We start from the raw sequence: 26231 nt of genomic DNA, 5'->3' as shown, positions 1-26231 counted from the left end.
GTTTAATTACATGCATAAAATAAAGCTAATAACATAATGTTTCCTCTCCAGATCACAAAGCAGAGCATCTCAAATGATTCACAGATGCTTAGGCGCCTGTGTTAGCACCAATCATTAAAGCACTGATTAGTGAATCCTCTTCATCTAAGAGAAATGGCCTACGGATAGGAGACAGTCATATCATCCATGTGATATTTCTCCCTTTTCTTTACTGGAACACTCTGTGGAGAAACAACTGCAACAAAAGTGATAAAAATCAGATAGGTGGGACTTTGATCTTGTCTTCTTGAATATTCCCTGTGTGCATTCTCCAAAGATAGATCAACTTTTAACCATTAACGTGATAGCATCAAGTGCTTTAACAGATCTCTGTAAAGAGAAGGGTGCTGAATGAAAACGTCAGCAGGAGCTGCATTTATCTGAGTTTCAGGAGACGGAGAGATTCAGGGTCGTTGGTTATATTCGGTGTGGTTTTAGAAGAGCGCTGAATTAAACATCTGGTGGGAAAACAATATATACCCATTTGTCATCTTTCCTTGGCCTGCGTCATAGAATCGCTACAACAACCTATCTATATCCTTGCAACAACACACCACGTGTTCGTTTCTAGTTTACATTTAGCTAAGGAGTCTGCACATCTTTGGTTCGCTATTACACTATCATACAGTTTAGGTCTATGACGTCAAGGAAAAATGAAAGTACTGATATGTCTTGGAAATGACAAAATATTAATGACCACATGAAGCTGTATGATTACGATTTATTTCCGTTTGAAAATATACCCATAAATTTATCATATGAAAACATTTAAACAACCTTTAACATTGTATCACAACTGGATCACACATGTTGACACCTAAATCCCCGCTTTTACAAAGAGTTGCCCTTAATGTTATTCTTTTAATACACATTTTTTTTCAACAGTTAAAACATTTCCACAAAAACACCACAACTTTCAAATGCCATCAATGAAATACCCAGAAACCTATTTTAACCCAAGAAAGGCCTCGGGACATGCCAGCTTGAAGCATTGGGGCCAAAGAAAAATGAGAGGGGATACAATGCAACCCATAACTCAACAGGCTGAGATTTGTCCTGTTCAAAGGGGACATTGGCCAGTAAATCTTTGCTAGTGTCTAGTCTAGTCACTGACTGTTTATTTTACATTACATCAGGGGATTTTGCTGGTAGGAAAATCTGCAATTGATTTATAATGTAATAAAAGGGGATTTAACATAAGATATTTATCTTCTGTGTTTTTTTCCAAGGATTAACCAGAATTTTCAGCTGCTACTATTTCTTCAGCAGGAAGATACCTTGAGTTCTTCTAGTGCTTTTAGCTGAAATCCCACTTGAAGTTGTAAATATCGTGTGTATACATTTTTCTTTGTTGAAGCTCGAGTTGCCAAAATCCCGCTATGCATATCTTGAGGTGGTACAAAGAGGAACAATGGCCTACTTGAAAATATTTATGAAGCAGGTCTCTTGGATATTGTTCGTAGTGATTTGCATGTGCATACAAACATACGTAACACTACATTTTACTCAACAAACACACCTGCTGCTTAGATGGTTATTAGACACAATTTTCTCCAGACATGATAGAGCAATGACAGCTCCACTGTCATCTCAACTTCTCCCTTGTCACTCCCAGAGACTTCCTTTCTCACCTTGGTGTCACGCCGAGTCTACAACATCATTAGTCATCACATCACCAGTGTAGCACAGGCTCAGAGCTGTATAAACTGCCTCACTCTCATTGATATGTGGGCTATATAGTATTATATCCAGTATATTGTATGATAACATCATTTTATATAAACAATTCCACAGTATCATATATCACTATTATATCAACATGTCCACTGAATCACTAGATCACCTTCATATCAACACCACTATATCGGTACATCACTTTCATTTTCACAACTCCACTGTATAAAAGAAAACTTTGAAAATGATATGCACTGTATTTTGTTTGTTACTATCATATGTGTTTGTAAATTTAAATCATTTTCATGTTGACTCGTCTGGGCCCGCTTGTTTCATTTGCCTCTGCTGCTGTCCCGTTCGATTTGCGGGGAACGTACTCAATGTCGAAGTTGCTCTTGTGCCTTCCCTTCCCACGACTCCAGGCAAACAGGAGGAGGAAACAGAAGATGACCACGCCCAGGAAAGACAGGCAGCCCATGGCTGTGGAGATGATGATGGTCTTCAGGTCTATGGGGTTTGTCATATTGTACAGGAGGGTGCCGTTGGCCCAGGTCCCGTTGGAGTCCGCCAGGAGTCCGCTCTTGTTGGTGTAGAGCGATCTATCGCTGATGCCCAGGCTCTTCACAGCCAGCGAGGCTGACATGCTGGCATTGCCCGCCGCATTACTGGCCACACACAGGTACACACCATTGTCGTGCAGCTCCGCAGCCTTAATCTCCAGGGTGCCGTTGGTATGGACTGTCACCCTCCCGGTGCTTTTGGCTGTGACATAGCGTCTGTGTGGCGTCACCCAGGCCATGGATGGCCGTGGAGCCCCGTCTGCTATGCAGTTGAGCCAGACAGGCTGCCCCTCTTCTGTCAGCAGCAGCTGGGTGGTGTTGGGCCCGATCCGTGGCTTGGTGCAGGTCACATACCGTGACACCAGCGGCTCCTTGAGGTCCCGCAAGGGTTTCCCACGGATGCGCTCAGGGGCACTGCACTCGGGCTGGGGGTCAGGGAGCTGCAGCAAGGGTGGCTTCCGGCCACTCAGCAGCCATAGGAGCCGGCAGTCGCACACCAGAGGGTTCCCCCCCATAAGCAGCGTATGCAGGCTGTCAGGGGACGCAAACACAGCTTGCTCCACAGAGTCCAGCTGGTTGTGCGACACATCCAACATGCGCAGGTTTGGTAGTGCCAGGAAGGCCAGGGGTTCAATGTAAGCCAGCTGAGCCCCTCGCAGGTGCAACTCCTGCAGTCGCGGAAGCTTGTCTAGCACCCCTTGCTGGATGTGCTGGATGCGGCAGAAGGATAAGTTTAGGTGCGTGAGGTAGGGCAGGTTGCGTAGAGCAGGGCCGGGAAAAGAGGACAGGTTAGTGTTGGTGACGGTGAGTGTGGTGAGGTTGAGACCGTGTAGCGACAGAGCGGGGAAGACTTCCAGCCAGGGCCAGTAGTCAATCTCCAGGTGGCGAAGGTGGGGAAGTCTTTTGAAGGAGTAGGGCTTCAGGGCACCAATGCCCAGGTGGCGCAGGCGGAGTTCCACCAGGCTGTGTAGGTGCCCCAGGGCATCAGTGGGCACAACAGTCAGGTTGCAGCGCTCCAGGGTGAGGCTCTGCAGGCCCAGCAGGCCAGTAAAGGCCCTCTGGGAGATGAACACCAGCTCATTGTCACCCACCTCCAGAGACATCAGCCTCCGAAGGTCCTGGAAGCCGTGGTCCAGCAGCACCACCAACCGGTTGTGGCTGAGGTCCAGACTGGTGAGGTTGGCCAGGCCAGAGAGCACACCGGCAGGGACCAGCTGGAGGAGGTTGCTGTGGAAGTTCAGCGAGCGCAGGGAAAGCTGAAATTTGAATGAGCCCGGTTCGACCACGCCTATCAGGTTATCGCTGAGGTCTAGATCCTCAAGCTGTAGAAAGGAGGAGAAGTTGTCCGGTGTAATGCTCCGCAGTTTGTTCTTGCTCAGATCCAGAAGCCGAGTCTCAATGGGGATGCCCTCGGGGATGGTAGGCAGTCTTTTGCGGTGGCAGCTGACCGACTTGGTCTGGGCGGAGCAGTCGCAGCGAGCGGGGCAACCCAGGACGCAGCTAACCAGCAAGAGCAGTACAGCCCCGCCCAGAAGAGGGTAGCAGTGGTACAGGGCAGAGCGCCGCATGACTTTTACCCACGCTGCCCTCTGTCACGGCACAGCTTGGTATCCATGCAGACCACCATCACGGTACAGCCCTGCAGCACAAAAACACACACAAAGAGCAGCACATTAGAATATCTAATATTAATTTTCATGCAAAATAGCACTGTTTTTTTATAAAAAAGCTTTACTGCCAACAAAGCTTTCCCCCTGCTGCTTTCTTTCCCCCCACCTTCCGTCACTCTTCATCTGTTCCCCATCTCTTGCTCTCACTCCATCCTTTCTAACACTTTCTTTCCTATCACACTATCAACACTTTTTTCCTTTATCAGCAGATTTTTGTCAAAAGAAATTCAAATCAAATCAAGTGCATTGACACAAAGCAATATGCTTCATTGAAAAATGTGCTATGGCGTTCAGCTGCATCAGAATAGGACATGGTATCTGTCATGTAAAAAAAACCAGGAGCACATTGTTACAATGCTTGTGGCCAGGACTGACCCTGGTCGCACCTCAGAGACGAGGCACAGACCCTATTGGATATGCAAGGAGGCGGGAGACGGGAGTTGAACCAGGGGCTACTCTGTTCCCACAGGAAGAAAATAGAAGGATAGGGAAGAAAATGCCTCCTGGTCAACAGGTTGTTGGCATAGTAGATGGTCTGAGACGTTTGCCTGAATGCATCTGTTGTGTATTCTATAAACCTTGCCTATTATGGATCCTACTCCGGTTATTATGTCCTGTTACAATTTAAAAATAATAAACTAACACAAGACCATGTCAAGGTGAGCAGATGGTAAGCACAAAGACAGACATACGTGCACATTTCCGCTGAGGTGAGTGACACATTCACTGAAAAGATGGGGTGAGTACGCACATATGCACGTCATGCACACACGCAAAAACACACACAGCACTCATCCCTCTCCTCGACTATGAAGAGCTGCACTCTGGTGTCTTCACTACCATCTTTCTCTCTTTCCCACCCTTTCGCTCTCCCATATTATATATCTCGCTCTCTTCAGTATCTATCTGTCTCTCTGTCTCTCTTTCTCTCTTTGCTTCTGCTACTCTACTGTTCTCTTGTCCTCTGGTCCTCCCTTCTCACACATCTTCCTCACACCTTTTCTCTCTCTCGCCGTCATTGCCCTGGAAGAAGCCCCATTCTCTATATTCTCCAATCCCCACGGGCTGTGTTTTATCGATTGTGACACAGACACATCAGATACCAGGAATGTAGCCTTTTACAAAGAGCAGGCCGTTGCCATAGCAACCACAAACCCTCCCTCCCATCCGCTCTATGTGGTCTGCCAATCAAATTAATGAAAAAAAGAGGACTCGTTTTTTAATATTCTCAGGGTCTGCACAAAACATGCATTGAATATATTTAAAATCTCTGCTTCATTAACACGCAAGCGTCGAGGTTACAGTGTCTCGAAACTGTCAGCCTGCTTGGTTATTTGTCGAGCTGTCTGATTGCCTACCCGTCTGCTGGTCTGTTAAGTATCTCTGGGTATCTATCTGCCTTTCTTCAAGCCTGTCTGGGTCTGGGTCTTCTTATCCCTCTGCCTTTACCTGTCTGTCTGTCTGTCTGTCTGTCTGTCTGTCTGTCTGTCTGTCTGTCTGTCCGTCTGTCTGTTTCTGTATGTGAGTGTGTGTCTGTTTGTGTGCCAATCAGTCTTTCTGACAATCTGTCAGTGAGACTAAGTCTGTGTCTGTATCTGTCTCTATCAGTCTATCAAGTTACCTGTCTATCTGTCTCTCTGCTGGTGTATCTATTGGTCTGTACAGTATGTCAATTAGTCAGTCTTTCTGACAGGATACCAGTGTGCTTGGTCTGGTCTGGCACATCCTTACTCCCTTGAAACTATGTTGGACAATGGAGAACAACCCTGAGAAGTCAGGATAAGAAGAGAAGGGTGAGGGGTCATTCAGAAGTACAGACCTACAGGGTATAGAGCTTTTTAGGATAAGATACGCAGTTGGATTTGATATGCAGTTAAACTGTAGGAAATCTGACAGGCGAATGAGAGCCTAGGGTAGACACATGAGTCACGGTGGGAGAGAGGAAGAGAGAGAGAGACAAAATAAACAGGAAATATAAGAAATTATGAAAAAAGCCTGTGCTTGACTGGGTAAAAGCCTAATTTGCCTTTGAGTTTGTAGTTTATAACAGCAACACAAGTTAAAATAAAAGAAGACTTTTAAACTTTTAAAATTATACTATATGAGTGCACACTCACTGACTGTGTTATTGTTCAGAGAGACAACTCATGTTCACTTAGTTTAATCTTACATATTCACTTGCTTTACTTTCAATTGTTCAATTTTTCAGTGTTCATACAAACTCAATATAAGACATACTGAATATGTATAAAGAGATATATGAATACTGTGTATTAATGTACTGTGTTCTTCAAATACTGTAGTTCATTCTAATATATCTACTACTATACATGACCTTTTTGTTACACTGCTTATACACACTGCGTGTTTATATACTGGATTCTTGACATAGCTCACTGTAATATATACAGTACCATTCCAAAGTTTGGACCACCTACTCATTCAAGGGTTTTTCTTTTTTTTTAGATTGTAGAATAATAGTGAAGACATCAAAACTATGAAATAACACATATGGAATCATGTAGTAACCAAAAAAGTGTTAAGCAAATCAAAATATATTTTATATTTGAGATTCTTCAAAGGAGCCACACTGTACCTTATAACGACAGCTTTGCACACTCGTGGCATTGAAGGTAGACCTTGAATAACATCCACAGGTACACCTTCAATTGACTCAAAACATGTCAATTGGCCTATCAGAAGCTTCTAAAGCCATGACATCATTTTCTGGATTTTTCCAAGCTGTTTAAAGGCACAGTCAACTTAGTCTGTAAACTTCTGACCCACTGGAATTGTGATACAGTGAATTATAAGTGAAATAATCTGTCTGTAGACAATCGTTGGAAAAATTACTTGTGTCATGCACAAAGTAGATATCCTAACCGACTTGCCAAAACTATAGTTTGTTAACAAGACATTTGTGGAATGGTTGAAAAACTAGTTTTAATGACTCCAACTTATGTGTATGCAAACTTCCGACTTCAACTGTATATATACAGTAATTTTTGTAATATGTCATTTTTCCAACAATTGTTCTTAAAATTCTTAAAATAAAGTGGGGATCTTAACTGACCTAAGACAGGGCATTTTTACTAGGATTAAATGTCAGGAATTGTGAAAAACAGAGTTTAAATGTTTTTGGCTAAGGTGTATGTAAACTTCCAACTTTAACTGTATATATACTGCTGTAGTATCATTCGTACTATATACACTGCTCAAAAACATAAAGGGAACACTTAAACAACACAATGTAACTCCAAGTCAATCACACTTCTGTGAAATCAAACTGTCCACTTAGGAAGCAACACTTATTGACAATAAATTGCACATGCTGTTGTGCAAATGGAATAGACAACAGGTGGAAATTATAGGCAATTAGCAAGACACCCCCAATAAGGAGTGGTTCTGCAGGTGGTGACCACAGACCACTTTTCAGTCCCTATGCTTCTTGCCTGATGTTTTGGTCACTTTTGAATGCTGGCGGTGCTTTCACTCGAGTGGTAGCATGAGACGGAGTCTACAACCCACACAAGTGGCTCAGGTAGTGCAGCTCATCCAGGATGGCACATCAATGCAAGCTGTGGCAAGAAGGTTTGCTGTGTCTGTCAGCGTAGTGTCCAGAGCATGGAGGCTCTACCAGGAGACAGGCCAGTACATCAGGAGACGTGGAGGAGGCCGTAGGAGGGCAACAACCCAGCAGCAGGACCGCTACCTACGCCTTTGTGCAAGGAGGAGCAGGAGGAGCACTGCCAGAGCCCTGCAAAATGATCTCCAGCAGGCCACAAATGTGCACGTCTGCTCAAACGGTCAGAAACAGACCCCATGAGGGTGGTATGAGGGCCCGACGTCCACAGGTGGGGGTTGTGCTTACAGCCCAACACCGTGCAGGATGTTTGGCATTTGCCAGAGAACACCAAGATTGGCAAATTCGCCACTGGCGCCCTGTGCTCTTCACAGATGAAAGCAGGTTCACACTGAGCACGTGACAGACGTGACAGAGTCTGGAGATGCATTTCTTTGGGGGGCCGCACAGTCCTCCATGTGCACGCCAGAGGTAGCCTGACTGCCATTAGGTACCAAGATGAGATCCTCAGACCCCTTGTGAGACCATATGCTGGTGCGGTTGGCCCTGGGTTCCTCCTAATGCAAGACAATGCTAGACCTCATGTGGCTGGAGTGTGTCAGCAGTTCCTGCAAGAGGAAGGCATTGATGCTATGGACTGGCACGCCCGTTCCCCAGACCTGAATCCAATTGAGCACATCTGGGACATCATGTCTTGCTCCATCCACCAACGCCACATTACACCACAGACTGTCCAGGAGTTGGCGGATGCTTTAGTCCAGGTCTGGGAGGAGATCCCTCAGGAGACCATCTGCCACCTCATCAGGAGCATGCCCAGGCGTTGTAGGGAGGTCATACAGGCACGTGGAGGCCACACACACTACTGAGCCTAATTTTGACTTGTTTTAAGGACATTAAATCAAAGTTGGATCAGCCTGTAGTGTGGTTTTCCACTTTAATTTTGAGTGTGACTCCAAATCCAGACCTCCATGGGTTGATAAATTTGATTTTCATTGATAATTTTTGTATGATTTTGTTGTCAGCCCATTCAACTATGTAAGGAAAAAAGTATTTAATAAGAATATTTCATTCAGTCAGATCTAGGATGTGTTATTTTAGTGTTCCCTTTATTTTTTTGAGCAGTGTATTTTGGTGTATATACGCATAGATTGTATTTGGATGACTGACACAGTGTTATTTGGTTTGCTAACTGGATTTGATCTGACATTCTTGATTTCTTGTTTCTCGATTTTTATTAGTTATTATTGTGTACTTGTTTGACAGTTTACTACGCTGTTCGGAGCTAGTAACACAAGCGTTTCGCACCCGCTATAACATCTGCTAAATGGTGTATGTGACCAATACATTTTGACTTGATTTGATTTACTTTCAGAACCGCCTCTCCATTGTCTGTGGTTATCAATCCATATCCACTCAATTCCAGATCAGTTACATGACCAGCCAATTAGTGGTTGTGTTTTCTCTTTTTCTGACACAAGTGTACAATGCATGAGAACACAGGGAGATCCCAATTATTTAATTAGAATGAATGTTCACCAGCCATGTTCAATTATTGATTTACAAGCCATTATTTCGGAATTGTCACGCCCTGATCTGTTTCACCTGTCCTTGTGATTGTCTCCACTTATTTTCCCCGGTGTATTTATCCCTGTGTTTCCTGTCTCTCTGTGCCAGTTCATCTTGTGTGTTCAAGACAACCAGCATGTTTTTCTTGTGCTCCTGCTTTTTCTATTCTCCTTTTTCTAGTCCTCCCGGTTTTGACCCTTGCCTGTTTCTGGACTCTGTACCCGCCTGCCTGACCATTCTGGTTGGCTTGACCTCGAACCTGCCTGCCGCTCTGTACCTCCTGGACTCTGAACTGGTTTTGACCATTCATCTGTCCACGACCATTCCCTTGCCTACCCTTTTGGATTATAATAAATATCGAAGACTCAAACCATCTGCTTCCCGTGTCTGCATCTGGGTCTCGCCTAGTACCCGTATAGATGTAACTTGCGTGCCTCAGACTTGCTGGAGGGTATTTATTAGACCCATGTTCTGCCTTGCATGATATATGCAGCAATGTGGTATTATCATGCACAGTAGGGCGATTTCCTGCTTACAGAGAACCACAATAATACAATTTAAAGACTGACACTGTTGGCGCTTCACGTTGTGGGCTTGCCTCCAGAGAGGGCGCAAATCGGGAAGAGCCAATAGTGACCGTCTTGGCAGATTTGAAGTTTTTTTTCGTTGCTCATCCCGTTAAATGATGATGTCATATTGCTAAGTGTGTCTTTGATACTAGTATTACAGACAGAAGTGTGGTGCATGTTTCATCTATGATGTTATTCTACCCACCCTGTCATTGATGTAAATAAATGTACACACAAGCATTGGGAGAATTGCATTCTCTACAGACAGAAGCACTTCTTTGTTGCATTTACAAAAAGTGAAGTCCAAAGTACATTTCAGTGCCAAAAGTATGTGGACTCCAGCTCATCAAACATCTCATTCCAAAATCATGGGCATTAATATGTAGTTGTTCCCCTCTTTGCTGCTATAATAGCCTCCACTCTTCTTGGAAGGCTTTCCACTAGATGCTGGAACATTGCTGCGGGGACTTGTTTCCATTCAGCCACAAGAGCATTAGTTTGCCCGGGCACAACTGTTGGGCGATTAGGCCTGGCTGGCAGTCCAATTCATCCAAAAGGTATTTGATGGGGTTGAAGTCAGGGCTCTGCGCAGTCCAGTCAAGTTCTTCCACACCAATCTCGACAAACCATTTCTGTATGGACCGCTGTATGGACCTCGCTATGTGGCAACTCTGCCACAAAGTTGGAAACACAAAATCGTCTAGAATGTCATTGTATGCTGTAGCTTTAAGATTTCCCGAACTATGAAAAACAGCCCCAGACCATTATTCCTCTTCTACCAAACTGAACAGTTTCCACTATGCATTGGGGCAGGTAGCGTTCTCCTGGCATCCACCAAACCCAGAAATGTCTGTTTGCCTGCCAGATGGTGAAGCGTGATTCATCACTCCAGAAAACGCGTTTACACTGCTCCAGAGTCCAATGGCGGAGAGCTTTACACCACTCCAGCCGACACTTGGCATTTTGCATGGTGATCTTAGGCTTGTGTTTAGCTTCTCAGCCATAGAAACCCAGTTCTTGTGCTGATGTTGCTTCCAGAGGCAGTTTGGAAAGCGTTAGTGAGTGTTGCAACCGAGGACAGATGATTTATACGACGCTACGTGCTTCAGCACTCGGCGGTCTAGTTCTGTGAGCATGTGCGGCCTACTACTTCACGGATGAGCTATTGTTGACCCTAGATGTTTCCACTTCACAATAACAGCACTTACAGTGACTAGGGCAGCTTTAGAATAGAATAAATTTGACGAACTTCTATAACTTCTTTGGACACTGTTAACAAACCTCCAAACGAGCTTCAATGCCATATAACACTCCTTCTGTGGCCTCCAACTGTTCTTAAATGCTAGTAAAATTAAATGCATGCTCTTCAACTGATTGCTGCCTGCACCCACCTGCCCGACTCGCATCACTACTCTGGACGGTTCTGACGTAGAATATGTGGACAACTACAAATACCTAGGTGTCTGGCTAGAAGGTAAACTCTCCTTCCAGACTCACATTAAGCATCTCCAATCCAAAATTAAATCTAGAATCGGCTTCCTATTTCGCAACAAAGCATCCTTCACTCATGCTGCCAAACATACCCTTGTAAAACTGACAATCCTACCGACCCTTGACTTCGGCGATGTGATTTACAAAATAGCCTCCAACACTCTACTCAGCAAATTGGATGCAGTCTATCACAGTGCCATCCGTTTTGTCACCAAAGCCCCATATACTACCACCACTGCGACCTGTATGCTCTCGTTGGCTGGTCCTCACTGCATATTTGTTGCCAACCCACTGGCTCCATGTCATCTATAAGTCTTTGCTAGGTAAAGCTCCACCTTATCTCAGCTCACTGGCCACCATAGCAACACCCACCTGTAGCACGCGCTCCAGCAGGTATATTTCACTGGTCACCCCCAAAGCCAACACCTGCTTTAGCCGCCTTTCCTTCCAGTTCTCTGCTGCCAATGACTGGAACGAATTGCAAAAATCCCTGAAGTTGGAGACTTATATCTCCCTCACTAACTTTAAGAATCAGCTGTCAGAGCAGCGTATCGATTGCTGCAACTGGACACAGCTCATCTGTAAATAGCCCATCGAACCAACTACCTACCTCATCCCCATATTTGTTTTGTTTTTCTGCTCTTTTGCACACTAGTAATTCTACTTGCACATCCTCGTTTGCACATATATCACTCCAGTGTAAATTGCTAAATTGTAATTACTTCGCCACTATTGGCGTATTTATTGCCTTACCTCCTTACTTCATTTGCACACACTGTATACAGACTTTTCTATTGTGTTATTGACTGTACGTTTGTTTATCCCATGTGTAACTCTGTGTTGTTTTTGTCGCACTGCTTTGTTTTGTCTTGACCAGGTCGCAGTTGTAAATGAGAACTTGTTCTCAACTGGCCTACCTGGTTAAATAAAGGTGAAATAAATAAAAATGACAGTGCCACGTTGAAAGTCACTTAGCTCTTCAGTAAGGCCATTCTACTGCCAATGTTTGTCTATGGAGATTGCATGGCTGTGCGCTCAATTCTATACACCTGTCAGCAACGGGTGTGGCTGAAATAGCCAAATCCACCAATTTGAAGGGGTGTCCACATACTTTTGTATATTTAGTGTGTATAGTTTTGGTCTGGACTGTAGTTATGAACAGCTTTTATATTTGGTTAAACCCTTGCTTTTGCTATTTATTTTCTTACATTTGCCCCACAATTATTGTGGTCACACTACAGAGCACACAATATTTATGCACAGTCAAGTCTCAGAATGAGATGATTGCACATGAGAGAGTTCACATGTATGCATTTAGCACAGCGACTTGAGCAGAACCCATTACATGTTCTGCATGATAACACACATTTGCCTTGCTGACTTGGAGTGAGACGTCATTGGGTTAGACATAATAATATTTTGTGTTCACTTACTGTATAATAGAGATGAACTGCACACGTTTACTAACCAATTACTGAGCATTTAGATTAATTTAACAACTGTGATTTAACTGTTCAACTGTAATTTAACAACTGTTTTAGGTCATTTAATAACTGTTTATAAGAATGGTCACCAATATAGTGGAACCTACTATCCATGCAATATATATTCTGCAGAGACAATGCAAGCATAAAAAACCCAGATTGTACAGTATATATAGGTATTTGTGCTTGTGTACGAGACCACATTCCAGACATCAAATCAAATCAAATTGTATTTGTCACATGTGCCGAATACAACAGGTGTAGACCTTACCGTGAAATTCTTACTTACAAGCCCTTAACCAACAATGCAGTTCAAGAAATAGAGTTATGAAAATATTTACTAAATAAACTAAAGTGATTTATTTTTTAAGTGACACAACAAAATGACATAACAATGACGAGGCTATATACAGAGGTACCGGTACCGAGTCAATGTGCGGGATACAGCGAGTAGCAGCAGTGGAAAAACCTATGGGGGACAGTGGGGACAGGGGGTCAATGTAAAATAGTCCGGGTGGCCATTTGATTATTCGTTCAGCAGTTTTTTTGGGCTTGGGGGAAGAAGCTGTTAAGGAGCATTTTGGTCCTAGACTTGGCGCTCCGGTACCGTGCAGTAGGAGAGAGAGAACAGACTTGCGTGACTGGAGTCTTTAACAATTATTTGAGCCTTCCTCTGACACCGCCTAGTATATACTGTAGGTTCTGGATGTCAGGAAACTTGTTCCCAGTGATGTACTGGGCCGTACACACTGCCTAGTGTAGCGCCTTACGGACAGATGTTTAGGAGTTGCCATACCAAGCTTGGGGTAGATCGTCCAGTTTGTTTTCCAATGATTGCACGTTGGCCAATAATACGTAGGGAAGTGGTGGTTTACCAATTCGTCGGCAAATTCTTTCAAGGCACCCCGCCCTCCTCCCCATTTTCCTATGTCTTTTCTTCACGCTGTGACGGGGATTTGGGCCTTGTCTTGACAAAGCAGTACATCCTTTGCGTCGGGCTCATTAAACATCCAGTTTAAACATCGTCCAGTTCGAGGTGAGAATCGCTGTTCTGATGTCCAGAAGCTTTTTTCGGTCATAAGAGATGATAGCAGCAACATTATGTACAAAATGAGTTACAAACAATGCGAAGAAACAAACCAAATAGCACAGTTGGTTAGGATCCTGTAAAATGGCAGCCATACCCTCCGGCGCCATTATACCAAAATATGATTGCTTCGGAAATTGCAAACAGCAATTTAATGTCCTGCAGAGTGCAAATGTCATCCAGGTTCATCATGAGGCTGTTGAGATTTTGCAGTTGATCTGTACGCTTCTGTGCTAATTAGTGTTTGTTCATTCTGAACTTGGCCAATTAAACAGCTCCTTTCTGCACCACTAGACCTGCATGCTCTCAAGCACTGTTGTAGAGTTATCAACTCAGCAGTCTCTCTCTCTCTCTCTCTCTCTCTCTCTCTCTCTCTCTCTCTCTCTCTCTCTCTCTCTCTCTCTCTCTCATACAGCACTGTGGGTTATAAGGTCTGCTCCAGATGGCTTACAGTGCCCCTAGTTTTTGGCTTCAAAGACACAAACCAAATATTTGTCTGTTGTTGTTTTCCTTAGGGGATGGGTGATCAAGGGTGATGAGCAAATGGACTTACAAGGGAATTTTATGCTCCAAAGCAAAGCATTACACATACACAAGCACTGCAAAAATATTCACAAGTGCTCATGGATGCTTAAGTCTAGTCAACCAGCACAGGTCGACATGGAGCATGTCCTACTCACCTGATGCAAGCCTGATGCAAGTAATTATATGATGCAGTAGACCATACAGGGTGCTTGCATGATAGTTTTGCTATTTATATTCTCTCCAGAGAGCAGTTACAATAATGATACAAATAAATCAGGCTGCGTGTAATGTATGGTTGAAAAGATGGTGTTTTTATTTCAATGGTAGCTTAGGTTCCAGCAACAGAGATAATCCGATTTTCACTTGTGTGTCGACTGGCACTACATTTTCCCACCAATCTTGTCCGGGTGTTCTGTTGAATGCCACATTTTTTTCACATCCAGCTTGTTGCTTTTAGATCAAGTGTTACTTGAAGGACACTCTGCGTATTAGGTTTCTCTCTATTTTTAGTCTCAGAAGGTAGAACTCATCCATTTTTCATGTTATATACCGTCACTGTTTCATAGAGCTCACTTTCTTTCTAATCCACTTGAGGCTCATCTTTAAATAGATGCCACACCCAAAGTTTTACCACCTTTCTAAAACCACACAGAGTATTGATTCATACAGAGACCGTTAACAGAGGAACAGTATGTAGCATGAAACATTATTATAATGGATTTAAAAGTCCTATAAAATGTAACTTGATGTTCAGGGGAGTCATGCACTCCAAAGGGGGCACAAAGTATGTGAGATTGGCTGGGGGCGGTCCGGAAGGGGGCCATAAGTTAGAGAATGTTGCATTATCCAATTACCTGAAACAGATTTTTCCTGCAATCTAAAGACATAATCATTATGCTTAATTCTATGTGAAAAAATATTTAGATTTTTCTACATTCGGAATCTAAGCATTCCTCTTGAGCTGTCTGTATCCTCCTGACTGGTGGTTCTTAAAAATGTATATATAAGTCAAAAGTTTGGACACCATCTACTCATTCAAAGGTTTTTCTTTATTTTTACTATTTTCTACATTGCATAATAATAGTGAAGACATCAAAACTATAAAATAACAAATATAGAATCATGTAGTAACCAAAAAAGTGCTAAACAAATCAAAATATTTTTTTATATTTCAGATTCTTCAAAGTAGCCACCCTTTGCCTTGATGACAGCTTTGCACACTCTTGGTATTCTCTTAACCAGCTTCATGGGGTAGTCACCTGGAATGCATTTCAATTAACACGTGTGCCTTGTTAAGTTCATTTGTGGAATTTCTTTCCTTCTTAATGTGTTTGAGCCAACCAGTTGTATTGTGACAAGGTAGGGGGGTATACAGAAGATAGCCCTATCCCACTGTTTGTTGGTGACACTGTCAGTGATTTATTTAGAATTCAAGGCAGACTTAACCAGCATGGCTACCACAGCTTTCTGCAGCGATACGGCATCCCATCTGGTTTGCACTTTGTGGGACTATCATTTAATTTTCAAGAGGACAATGACCCAACACAGCATCATGTTGTGGGGGTGCTTTGCTGCAGAAGGGACAGGTGCACGTTAACAAAATAGATGGCGTCATGAGAAAGGAAAATTGCGTGGATATATTGAAGCAACATCTCAAGACATCAGTCAAGAAGTAAAAGCTTGGTCGCAAATGGGTCTTCCAAATGGACAATGACCCCAAACATACTTCCAAAGTTGTGTCAAAATGGCTTAAGGACAACAAAGTTAAGGTATTGGAGTGGCCATCACAAAGCCCTGAAATCAATCCTATAGAAAATTTGTGGGCAGACCTGAAAAAGCATGTGTGAGCAAGGAGGCCTACAAACCTGACTCAGTTACACCAGCTCTGTCAGGAGGAATGGGCCAAAATTCACCCAATTTATTGTGGGAAGCTTGTGGAATGCTACCCGAAACATTTGACCCAAGTTAAACAATTTGAAGGCAATCCTACCAAATACTAATTGAGTGTATGTTAACTTCTGACCCCCTGGGAATGTGATGAAAGAAATTAAAGCTGAAATAAATCATTCTCTCTACTATTATTCTGACATTTCACATTCTTAAAATAAAGTGGTGATCCTAACTGACCTTTTTACTAGGATTAAATGTCAGGAATTGTGAAAAACTGAGTTTAAATGTATTTGGCTAAGGTGTATGTAAACTTCCGACTTCAACTGTACATGCTTCTCTGCATCTCTGCAAAACTCTGAGTAAAGATTGAAAGGAATGTGAGTCTTATTTAGTACATTTAGTTATTGGTGCCAACCTTGCCAGCAGGCATGCCAGCTAAGATAGTTAGACAAGCTAGCTACTCTAGCTTGACAACCTGAACTTGCTTCTTGATAGCTAGTTATGAGTTGGGGAAATTGGGAAACTATCTGTGTTAGCTAAGTCACCTTCATAAAAGTGCCAGGTGGCTATTACAGAGAAAGAACAACAATTAATTAAAACATTTAACAGGACAAATCTGAGGGGACACGTGCCCCTGTGCCCCCTATGGGCATGAATATTGCCATTTGCAGCCCGAAACAGCAGTGAAATATTGTAATATGATATGCTTCCTTAAAGGCTTTGTGTCTGTAACTGTCAACATAAACTGACATAGAAAGATGACAGATAGGGATCCTTTCAAAGGTCAACTGTTAACATACATCTATTCAGAGGCTATAAAAATAAAAAAGGAGGGGAAAAGCCTCTTTAAAGCGCACTCTCTCCTTGTTGTCAACATTTTTATGGTTCCCACTAAGCCCTGGGGAGACATTTGTAATACATGCGTGGAAGGCTGTTGCAATTATGTGGTGACATATTGATCCAAACTATTGACCACCAAAGTTCTGTGTTATGAGATTCAACAGTGGATTCCTTGGATTTCAAAGGAAATGAGAACAAGGGAAATATATCATGGCTTGTTCATCCAATATTAATTGTTCCAAGAACTCCTCATGCAAGATGCTTGGCTGTGAACGTCTTCAGTGCAGTGCCTCTATGTTATTTCAAATCATGTAACATTGGTTGAATAACATGTGATGATGAAAGAAGTTACTTTTACGGTGAATGTAGATTTAATGAAAATATGAATAAATACAGGGCTTAACTACAGTGCATTTGGAAACTATTCAGACCCTCATTCCACATTTTGTTACGTTACAGCCTTATTCTAAAATGTATTAAATAGTGAATCTGCACACAATACCCCATAATGATAAAGCAGAAACAGGTTTTTAGAATTATTTGCAAATGTATATATTTTTTTATTTGAGGCACCTTTGGCAGCAATTACAGCCTCAAGTCTTCTTGGGTATGATGCTACAAGCTTGGCACACCTGTATTTGGGGAGTTTCTCCCATTTTATCTGCAGATCCTCTCAAGCTCTTGTCAGGTTGGATGGGGAGAGTCGCTGCACAGCTATTTTCAGGTCTCTCCAGAAATGTTCGATTGGATTCAAGACGGGCTCTGGCTGGACCACTCAAGGACATTCAGAGACTTGTCACTGAAGCCACTCCTGCGTTGCCTTGGCTGTGTGCTTCCCACAGCATGATGCTGCCACCACCATGCTTCACCGTAGGGATGGTTTTGGCCAGGTGATGAGCAGTGCCTGGTTTCCTCCAGACGTAACGCTTGGCATTCAGGCCAAAGAGTTAAATCTTGGTTTCATCAGACCAGAGAATCTTGCTTCTTATGGTCTGAGAGTCCTTTATGTGCCTTTTGGCAAACTCCAACCGGGCTGTCATGTGCCTTTTACTGAGGAGAGGCTTCTGTCCGGCCACTCTACCATAAAGGTCTGATTAGTGGAGTAATGCAGAAATGGTTGTCCTTCTGGAAGGTTCTCCCATCTCCACAGATGAACTCTGGAGCTCTGTCAGAGTGAACATCGGGTTTCTTCCATTCTTCCATTGAAGAATGATGGAGGCCACTGTGTTCTTCGGGACCTTCAATACTGCAGAAATGTTTCGGTAGCCTTCCCCAGATCTATGCCTCAACACAATCCTGTCTCAGAGCTCTACGGACAATTCCTTCGACCTCATGGCTTGGTTTTTGCTCTGACATTCACTGTCACCTGTGGACCTTATATAGACAGTTCTGTGCCTTTCCAAATCATGTTCAGTATGGGGTATTGTGTGTAGATTGATGAGGGGAAAATGTTTTATTATTTTTAGAATAATGCTGTAACGTAAAATAATGTGGAAAAAGTGAAGGGATCTGAATACTTTCCAAATGCACCTTAAATACATCCATTAATGTATTATTTTATTTAGCCTATTTCATTGTCAAGGAGGCTTGCATGCTATCCACAATACACTGGCATTCTTGCATGTCATCCATGGAAAATCCATAGATCTTCATTTTTTGATATGCTGACAACCCTCCTTTGAATTATCACAATGGCTGCCAGATAACAACAGGAAGTCCTTTGGAGCGACTGGCCCTGGTTCCCGGCATGCTCATGTTTTATTCCTGAAGAGTTCCATCAGACTTGTGCCAAGGGATTAAGCAGTCCTCACTGGCACTGAATCGTATCGAAGGATTAGCACTCTCCCCTGTCACCAAATCATACCAAGGGATTAGCAGCTTGTACTGTCACAGAATTTGGCCTAACTGGCTTCAATTATTATTCTCTGTGTGAAAACCACGTTGACATGGGGAGTAGGGAAAGACAACCACTTCTGTTGTTTCTCTGTCACTGCTTGGCAGGTTAGCCTAATACTCAACGTTGTAATAAATGTTTCAGTTCCACTTCACTTGAAGTGAATGAATGCCCACATTATTCTATTGTATTCCCTGTAGGCTATTATGTCATTTGGCACTATATGATTTAGCCCTACTGTAAGTTATTGGCCTACGGGTGTGACTGACGTTACACTGAAGCAAGACATTTAAATAAAGAATGGAACATCTCTATACCCTTTTCTCACTATAGTGCCAACCTGACTTGTACAGTTCTGGCTCAGATCTGTTCTTTCCATATTGCCCTTTTCGGTATGGTTCATAAACTATTACTATATCTGTCACTCTGAAACTGTGCCTTAAGGTAAAGAAAAAGCAACAATTACCATTGATCCAGATTTCTACCAAAAAGCTTTAAAAAAAACAAGCCTTGATTCACTGTGCCTGATAATTAACTTTTTGGTTTACAGTGGGTGTGCTGTCTATCTTTAATTTAATTTGATCAAGGTGTAGATTGCATGGTGTATATAGGATGAATGTATAATTAGAATTAACTATGGTGGCCATCTCGCTCGCTATATACAGTATTTGTGGTAATCTTATAAAGTAATAGTAAATAGTAGATAGTAAATTAAGTCATGTAGATTATTATTTCAAAAGTTGTCTAGGGCCTGTTTAGCTGGGTTTCTCAACTCCATGATATACATTATACCATCTCAATTGATCCGGAATTATTGGATTCCTTGACAAAGATGAGCAAAAAATACTGTATAAGATAAATAATACAAATACTGGGCTATTGTATATTGTATGCTTCAAACAATCTATCTAGGGGTGAAAATGATTATTATTCAATACTCCAGCACCATCTCCTTGCAAGTATAACAACACTGAGCCTTTTTCTCAAATGTTTAATGAGATTGAAAAACACACTGGGAGGGATCTTAGACCATTCCTCCATACATAATCTTTCCAGATCCTTGATATCCTTCGTCTGCCTGTATGGATTGCCCTCTTAAATTCAAACCACAGGTTTTCAATGGTTGTTCAAGTCCGTAGATTGAGATGGTCATTGCAAAATGTTAATTTTGTGGTCCATTAACCATTTCTTTGTGGATGTAGATATATGCTTGGGGTCATTGTCTTGCTGGAAGAATCAGTTGAGGCCAAGTTTAAGCCTCCTGGCAGAGGCAACCAGGTTTTTGGCTAAAATGTTCCGGTACTTTGTGAAGTCAATTTTGCTGTTGACCATATTGCCCCATATTGACCAAGGGCCCCAGGAACAGTTGAAATAAAATCTCCCCAAAACATCAAAGATCCACCACCATATTTCACAGTAGGGATGAGGTATTTTCTGCATATGCATCGTTCTTTCGAAGGCAAAACCAACCACTGGTGTGTGTGACCAAAGAGCTCTCTTTTCATGTCATCTGACCATAGCACTGCCTGGTTTTTGCTCAATGTCATTGGCACTACGCACCGAAGCAATGGTCATATGACACGAAAATAGAGGTCTTTGGCCACGCACACCAGCAGTGCATTTGGCCTTCAAAAGAACAATGCATATGCAGAAAATCCCTCATCCCTTCTGTAAAATATGGTGGTGGATCTTTGATGTAATTTTTATGAGCATACAATATAGCTCAGTATACACTACCATTCAAAAGTTTGGGGTCACTTAGAAATGTTCTTGTCTTCCATGATAACATTCATTAAATTAATGCAAAATGAATAGGAAATATAGTCAAGACGTTGACAAGGATATAAATAATGATTTTTAATTGAAATAATACTTGTGTCCTTCAAACTTTGCTTTTGTCAAATAATCTTCCATTTGTTGCAATTATAGCCTTGTAGACCTTTGGCATTCTACTTGTCATTTTGTTGAAGTAATCTGAAGAGATTTCACCCCATGCGTCCTGAAGCACCACCCACAAATTGGATTGGCTTGATGGGCACTTCTTACGTACTATACGGTCAAGCTGCTCCCACAACAGCTCAATAGGGTTGAGATCCAGTGACTGTGCTGGCCACTCCATTATAGACAGAATACCAGCTGACTGCTTCTTCCCTAAATAGTTCTTGCATAGTTTGGAGCTGTGCTATGGGTCATTGTCCTGTTGTAGGAGGAAATTGGCTCCAATTAAGCGCCGTCCACAGGGTATGGCATGGTGTTGCAAAATGGAGGGATAGCTTTCCTTCTTCAAGATCCCTTTTACCCTGTACAAATCTCCCACTTTACCACCACCAAAGCACCCCCAGACCATCACATTGCCTCCACCATGCTTGACAGATGGCGTCAAGCACTCCTCCAGCATCTTTAAAATGTTCTGCGTCTCACGAATGTTCTTCTTTGTGGTCCGAACACCTCACACCTCACACTTTTTTCCAATCTTCCTCTGTCCAGTGTCTGTGTTCTTTTGCCCATCTTAATCTTTTCTTTTTATTGGCCAGTCTGAAATATGGCTTTTTCTTTGCAACTCTGCCTAGAAGGCCAGCATCCCGGAGTCGCCTCTTCACTGTTGACGTTGAGACTGGTGTTTTGCGGGTACTATTTCATGAAGCTGCCAGTTGAGGACTTGTGAGGCATCTGTTTCTCAAACTAGACACTCTAATGTACTTGTCCGCTTGCTCAGTTGTGAACTGGGGCCTCCCACTCCTCTTTCTATTCTGGTTAGAGACAGTTTGCACTGTTCTGTGAAGGGAGTAGTACACAGCGTTATACGAAATCGTCAGTTTCTTGGCAATTTCTCGCGTGGAATAGCCTTCATTTCTCAGAACAAGAATAGACTGAATAGTTTCAGAAGAAAGTTCTTTGTTTCTGGACATTTTGAGTCTGTAATCGAACGCACAAATGCTGATGCTCCAAATACTCAACTAGTCCAAAGAAGACCAGTTTTATTGCTTCTTTAATCAGGACAACAGTTTTCAGCTGTGCTAACATAATTGCAAAAGGGTTTTCTAATGATCAATTAGCCTTTTAAATTGATAAACTTAGATTAGCTAACACAACGTGCCATTGGAACACAGGAGTGATGGTTGAGGATAATGGGCCTCTGTACGCCTATGTAGATATTCCATTAAAAATCACCCGTTGTCACGCCCTGACCTTAGAGAGCCTTTTTATGTCTCTATTTGGTTTGGTCAGGGTGTGATTTGGGGTGGGCATTCTATGTTTTGTTATCTAGGATTTTTGTATTTCTATGTTTTGGCCGGGTATGGTTCTCAATCAGGGGCAGCTGTCTATCGTTGTCTCTGATTGGGAACCATACTCAGGTAGCCCGTTTTCCCTCCTTTCTTTGTGGGAAGTTGACTTTGTTTCGGGCACATAGCCTTTAGCTTCACGGTTTGTTTGTAGTGTTTATTGTTTTTGTCGGCGTCATCTTAAATAAAGAATATGTACTCTCACCACGCTGCACCTTGGTCCTCTTCCTTCAACAGCCGTGACACCCGTTTCCAGCTACAATAGTCATTTACAACATGAATAATGTCTACACTGTATTTCTGATCAATTTGATGTTATTTTAATGGACAAAAAAAGCTTTTCTTTCAAAAACAAGGACATTTCTAAGTGACCCCAAACTTTTGAACGGTAGTGTATGCATTACTTATTTTATACTGTTTTGTTTTGCTCATCTTTATCAAGGAATCCAATCATTTCGGACCCCACTATGTTTGTCCTGTGTAAAGGCATGCCTTGCTTTGTTTGCTAAATCCATACTTGTTAATAAAACTTTCTTCGCAACGACAAACAGCTACTCAATGTACTTGAGGGGATCCAGTGGTGAGGAGTCCGAGGGGCGTAGCAGTCTTTTTTAAATTGTATTTTACCTTTATTTAACATTGCAAGTCAGTTAAGAATTATTATTTTCAATGACGGCCTAGGAACAGTGGATTTACTGCCTTGTTCAGGGGCAGAACGACAGATTATTTTTACCTTATCAGCTCGGGGATTCAATCTTGCAACCTTTCAGTTACTAGTCCAATGCTGTAACCATTAGGCTACCTGCCACCCGTCTAAGGTACTGTATCGCAGTGCTAGAGGCATCACTACTGACCTGGGTTTGATCCCGGGCTGTATCTTGCACAATTTGTTAGGGGAGGGTTTGGTCAGTGTGGACTGTCATTGTAAATGAGAATTTGTTCTTATGACTTGCCTACTTAAATTAAATAAAAAATGTATCTCAACTCCTTTGAGATCGTGGAGTAGAGAAACTCAGCTAGGGCATGTTATGATTTTATATCACGTTTGTCGTCGTTTGCATTGACTCAGTTGTTTCAGACTCCATAGAATCTTGCTAAATGTGAAAGATATAAGAATGAGCCTTTGAAAATTGAAAGAAGTGTGTACATTTAAGAAAAAGGGTTTGAGACTTAACATGCTGAGTTGTAATATGATACAAGCTGCCACGACTATCATCTATCGTTTAATTATTATGACAGTTTTATGTGGGCTTTATAACACACAAGTAGTGTGTTTTCATATGTTCAAATAAAGCCTTTTTTCTCTCTTTTTCATTTCTTTCTTTCTAGGGCAAGGAGCTTGCTATGCCAGGATAGTGGGTTCGATTCAATGGACTATCCGTATGTAAAAAATACAAATAAAAACTATAATGTATGTATACATGAGTGAAATTCACTTTAGATAAAAGCATCTGCTAAAATGGCGATAATTATTAATGTTATTATGCAGTGCATTCAGAAAGTATTCAGACCCCTTCCCTAATTTCAATTTCATCCCCCTGAAAAGTTGTAATATTTGTTCTAACAAATATTATGGCTGAACTCAAATGTACTGGTTGTTAAAATACCTGTGGCGGCAGTGTAGCCTAGTGGTTAGAGCGTTGGACTAGTAACTGGAAGGTTGCAAGTTCAAACCCCCGAGCAAACCCCCGAGCTGACAAGGTACAAATCTGTCGTTCTGCCCCTGAACAGGCAGTTAACACACTGTTCCTAGGCCGTCATTGAAAATAAGAATTTGTTCTTAACTTACTTGCCTAGTTAGATAAAGGTAAAAATAAACCTGTATTTATGGGAAAGATGTTTTGAAAAGGGTATTCTGTTCCCTAATGATATTGGAAATTGTAATGATGGAGTTATCAGAATTGTAAGGGAAGGTCTGCTCAATCCAAGAGTATAACCAATTGATTACAGCATTACCCCAAAAATGGAGGAGGTGGGTGGCAGCGGGAAGAGGTAGGAAACTGGACTGTCTGCCCAATATAAAGGATCAAAACTGGAGGAGGAATAAAAATAGCATAAATAGGAAAGTATACCAGTTTAATTTTTTATTTATTTATTTTAAATTTTACCTTTATTTAACCAGGCAAGTCAGTTAAGAACACATTCTTATTTTCAAAGAAGAGATTTTTGATGTACCAATTCCATGGTACAGGGTGTCTGAGTTGATATATATAAAACAACGCAAGATTCAAGACTTCGTGCTTTTCAGCTACAATTATTATATAGAATTCTCGCCACCAACAAAATGTTGAATATTTGGGGCATAAAATCATCGAAAGTCTGCAGATTTTGATGTGAGGATACAGAATCAATAGACCATTTATTTTGGTATTGCCCTCAGGTAGCCTCTTTCTGGTCACAGGTTCAGGAATGGCTGAAAATGCATAGTATTGATCTAAAATTGACCCTAAAAATAGTACTGTTAGGAGATCTGGAGAGACCGGGTCAGTCAATGACTAATATACTAATACTCTTAAAAAAAGTATTTATCTTCAACACGCAATCTGTAGATTCTATTCGATTAGATAGATTGAAATTGTACTTTAAACATCATAGCATAGTTCAAAGATGTGTGTTGCATAGAAACACGAAGTGGATGGCCAGCAGAGATAGATGCGATGGGGTGAGGGAAGCTGAGGGTTGGTATGCGGAAATTGGAGACAAGTGGGAGTGGAGTTGCTGTGTGAGAGAGAGAATGACGGTCGGAAGATAAAGGGGAAAAAAGTAAAAATAAAACATAATAAAAGTACATTTGAATGATACTGAGTGGCAGTGTTTTTACAACTAATGTTGTTTTGCCTGAGGCTGATGCCGTGCAGGTGTTTGTACACATGCATATACACACACTCTCATTCTAATAAACACATACAAGAACATACACCTACATGTAATAGTGCCAGACATGCACACAAACATATTTATTTATTTATTTTATTTATTTCACCTTTATTTAACCAGGTAGGCAAGTTGAGAACAAGTTCTCATTTACAATTGCGACCTGGCCAAGATAAAGCAAAGCAGTTCGACACATACAACGACACAGAGTTACACATGGAGTAAAACAAACATACAGTCAATAATACAGTATAAACAAGTCTATATACGATGTGAGCAAATGAGGTGAGATAAGGGAGGTAAAGGCAAAAAAAGGCCATGGTGGCAAAGTAAATACAATATAGCAAGTAAAACACTGGAATGGTAGATTTGCAATGGAAGAATGTGCAAAGTAGAAATAAAAATAATGGGTGCAAAGGAGCAAAATAAATTAATTAATTAAATACAGTAGGGAAAGAGGTAGTTGTTTGGGCTAAAATATAGGTGGGCTATGTACAGGTTCAGTAATCTGTGAGCTGCTCTGACAGTTGGTGCTTAAAGCTAGTGAGGGAGATAAGTGTTTCCAGTTTCAGTGCTTTTTGTAGTTCGTTCCAGTCATTGGCAGCAGAGAACTGGAAGGAGAGGCGGCCAAAGAAAGGATTGGTTTTGGGGGTGACTAGAGAGATATACCTGCTGGAGCGTGTGCTACAAGTGGGAGATGCTATGGTGACCAGCGAGCTGAGATAAGGGGGGACTTTACCTAGCAGGGTCTTGTAGATGACATGGAGCCAGTGGGTTTGGCGACGAGTATGAAGCGAGGGCCAGCCAACGAGAGCGTACAGGTCGCAATGGTGGGTAGTATATGGGGCTTTGGTGACAAAACGGATTGCACTGTGATAGACTGCATCCAATTTGTTGAGTAGGGTGTTGGAGGCTATTTTGTAAATGACATCGCCAAAGTCGAGGATTGGTAGGATGCTCAGTTTTACAAGGGTATGTTTGGCAGCATGAGTGAAGGATGCTTTGTTGCGAAATAGGAAGCCAATTCTAGATTTAACTTTGGATTGGAGATATTTGATATGGGTCTGGAAGGAGAGTTTACAGTCTAACCAGACACCTAAGTATTTGTAGTTGTCCACGTATTCTAAATCAGAGCCGTCCAGAGTAGTGATGTTGGACAGGCGGGCAGGTGCGGGTAGCGATCGGTTGAAGAGCATGCATT

The 26231-nt window shown here is 42.1% G+C and overlaps 1 protein-coding gene across 1 annotated transcript in view; it reads right to left on the bottom strand.

The window, feature by feature from the left end:
- Positions 1-743: 743 nt before the first annotated feature.
- LOC135508100 (leucine-rich repeat and immunoglobulin-like domain-containing nogo receptor-interacting protein 2) overlaps positions 744-26231 on the bottom strand; it is a 42272-nt gene continuing 16784 nt past the window's right edge. The window contains exon 2 of the mRNA XM_064928045.1: positions 744-3912. Coding sequence (XP_064784117.1) covers positions 2006-3841 — 1836 coding nt within the window. The 5' untranslated portion in view covers positions 3842-3912 and the 3' untranslated portion in view covers positions 744-2005. The remainder of the gene's footprint in view (positions 3913-26231) is intronic.

This window comes from Oncorhynchus masou, chromosome 21, assembly GCF_036934945.1.
Source record: "Oncorhynchus masou masou isolate Uvic2021 chromosome 21, UVic_Omas_1.1, whole genome shotgun sequence".
Classification (NCBI taxonomy): Eukaryota; Metazoa; Chordata; class Actinopteri; order Salmoniformes; family Salmonidae; genus Oncorhynchus; species Oncorhynchus masou.
This window is presented reverse-complemented; position numbering and strand designations above follow the sequence as displayed.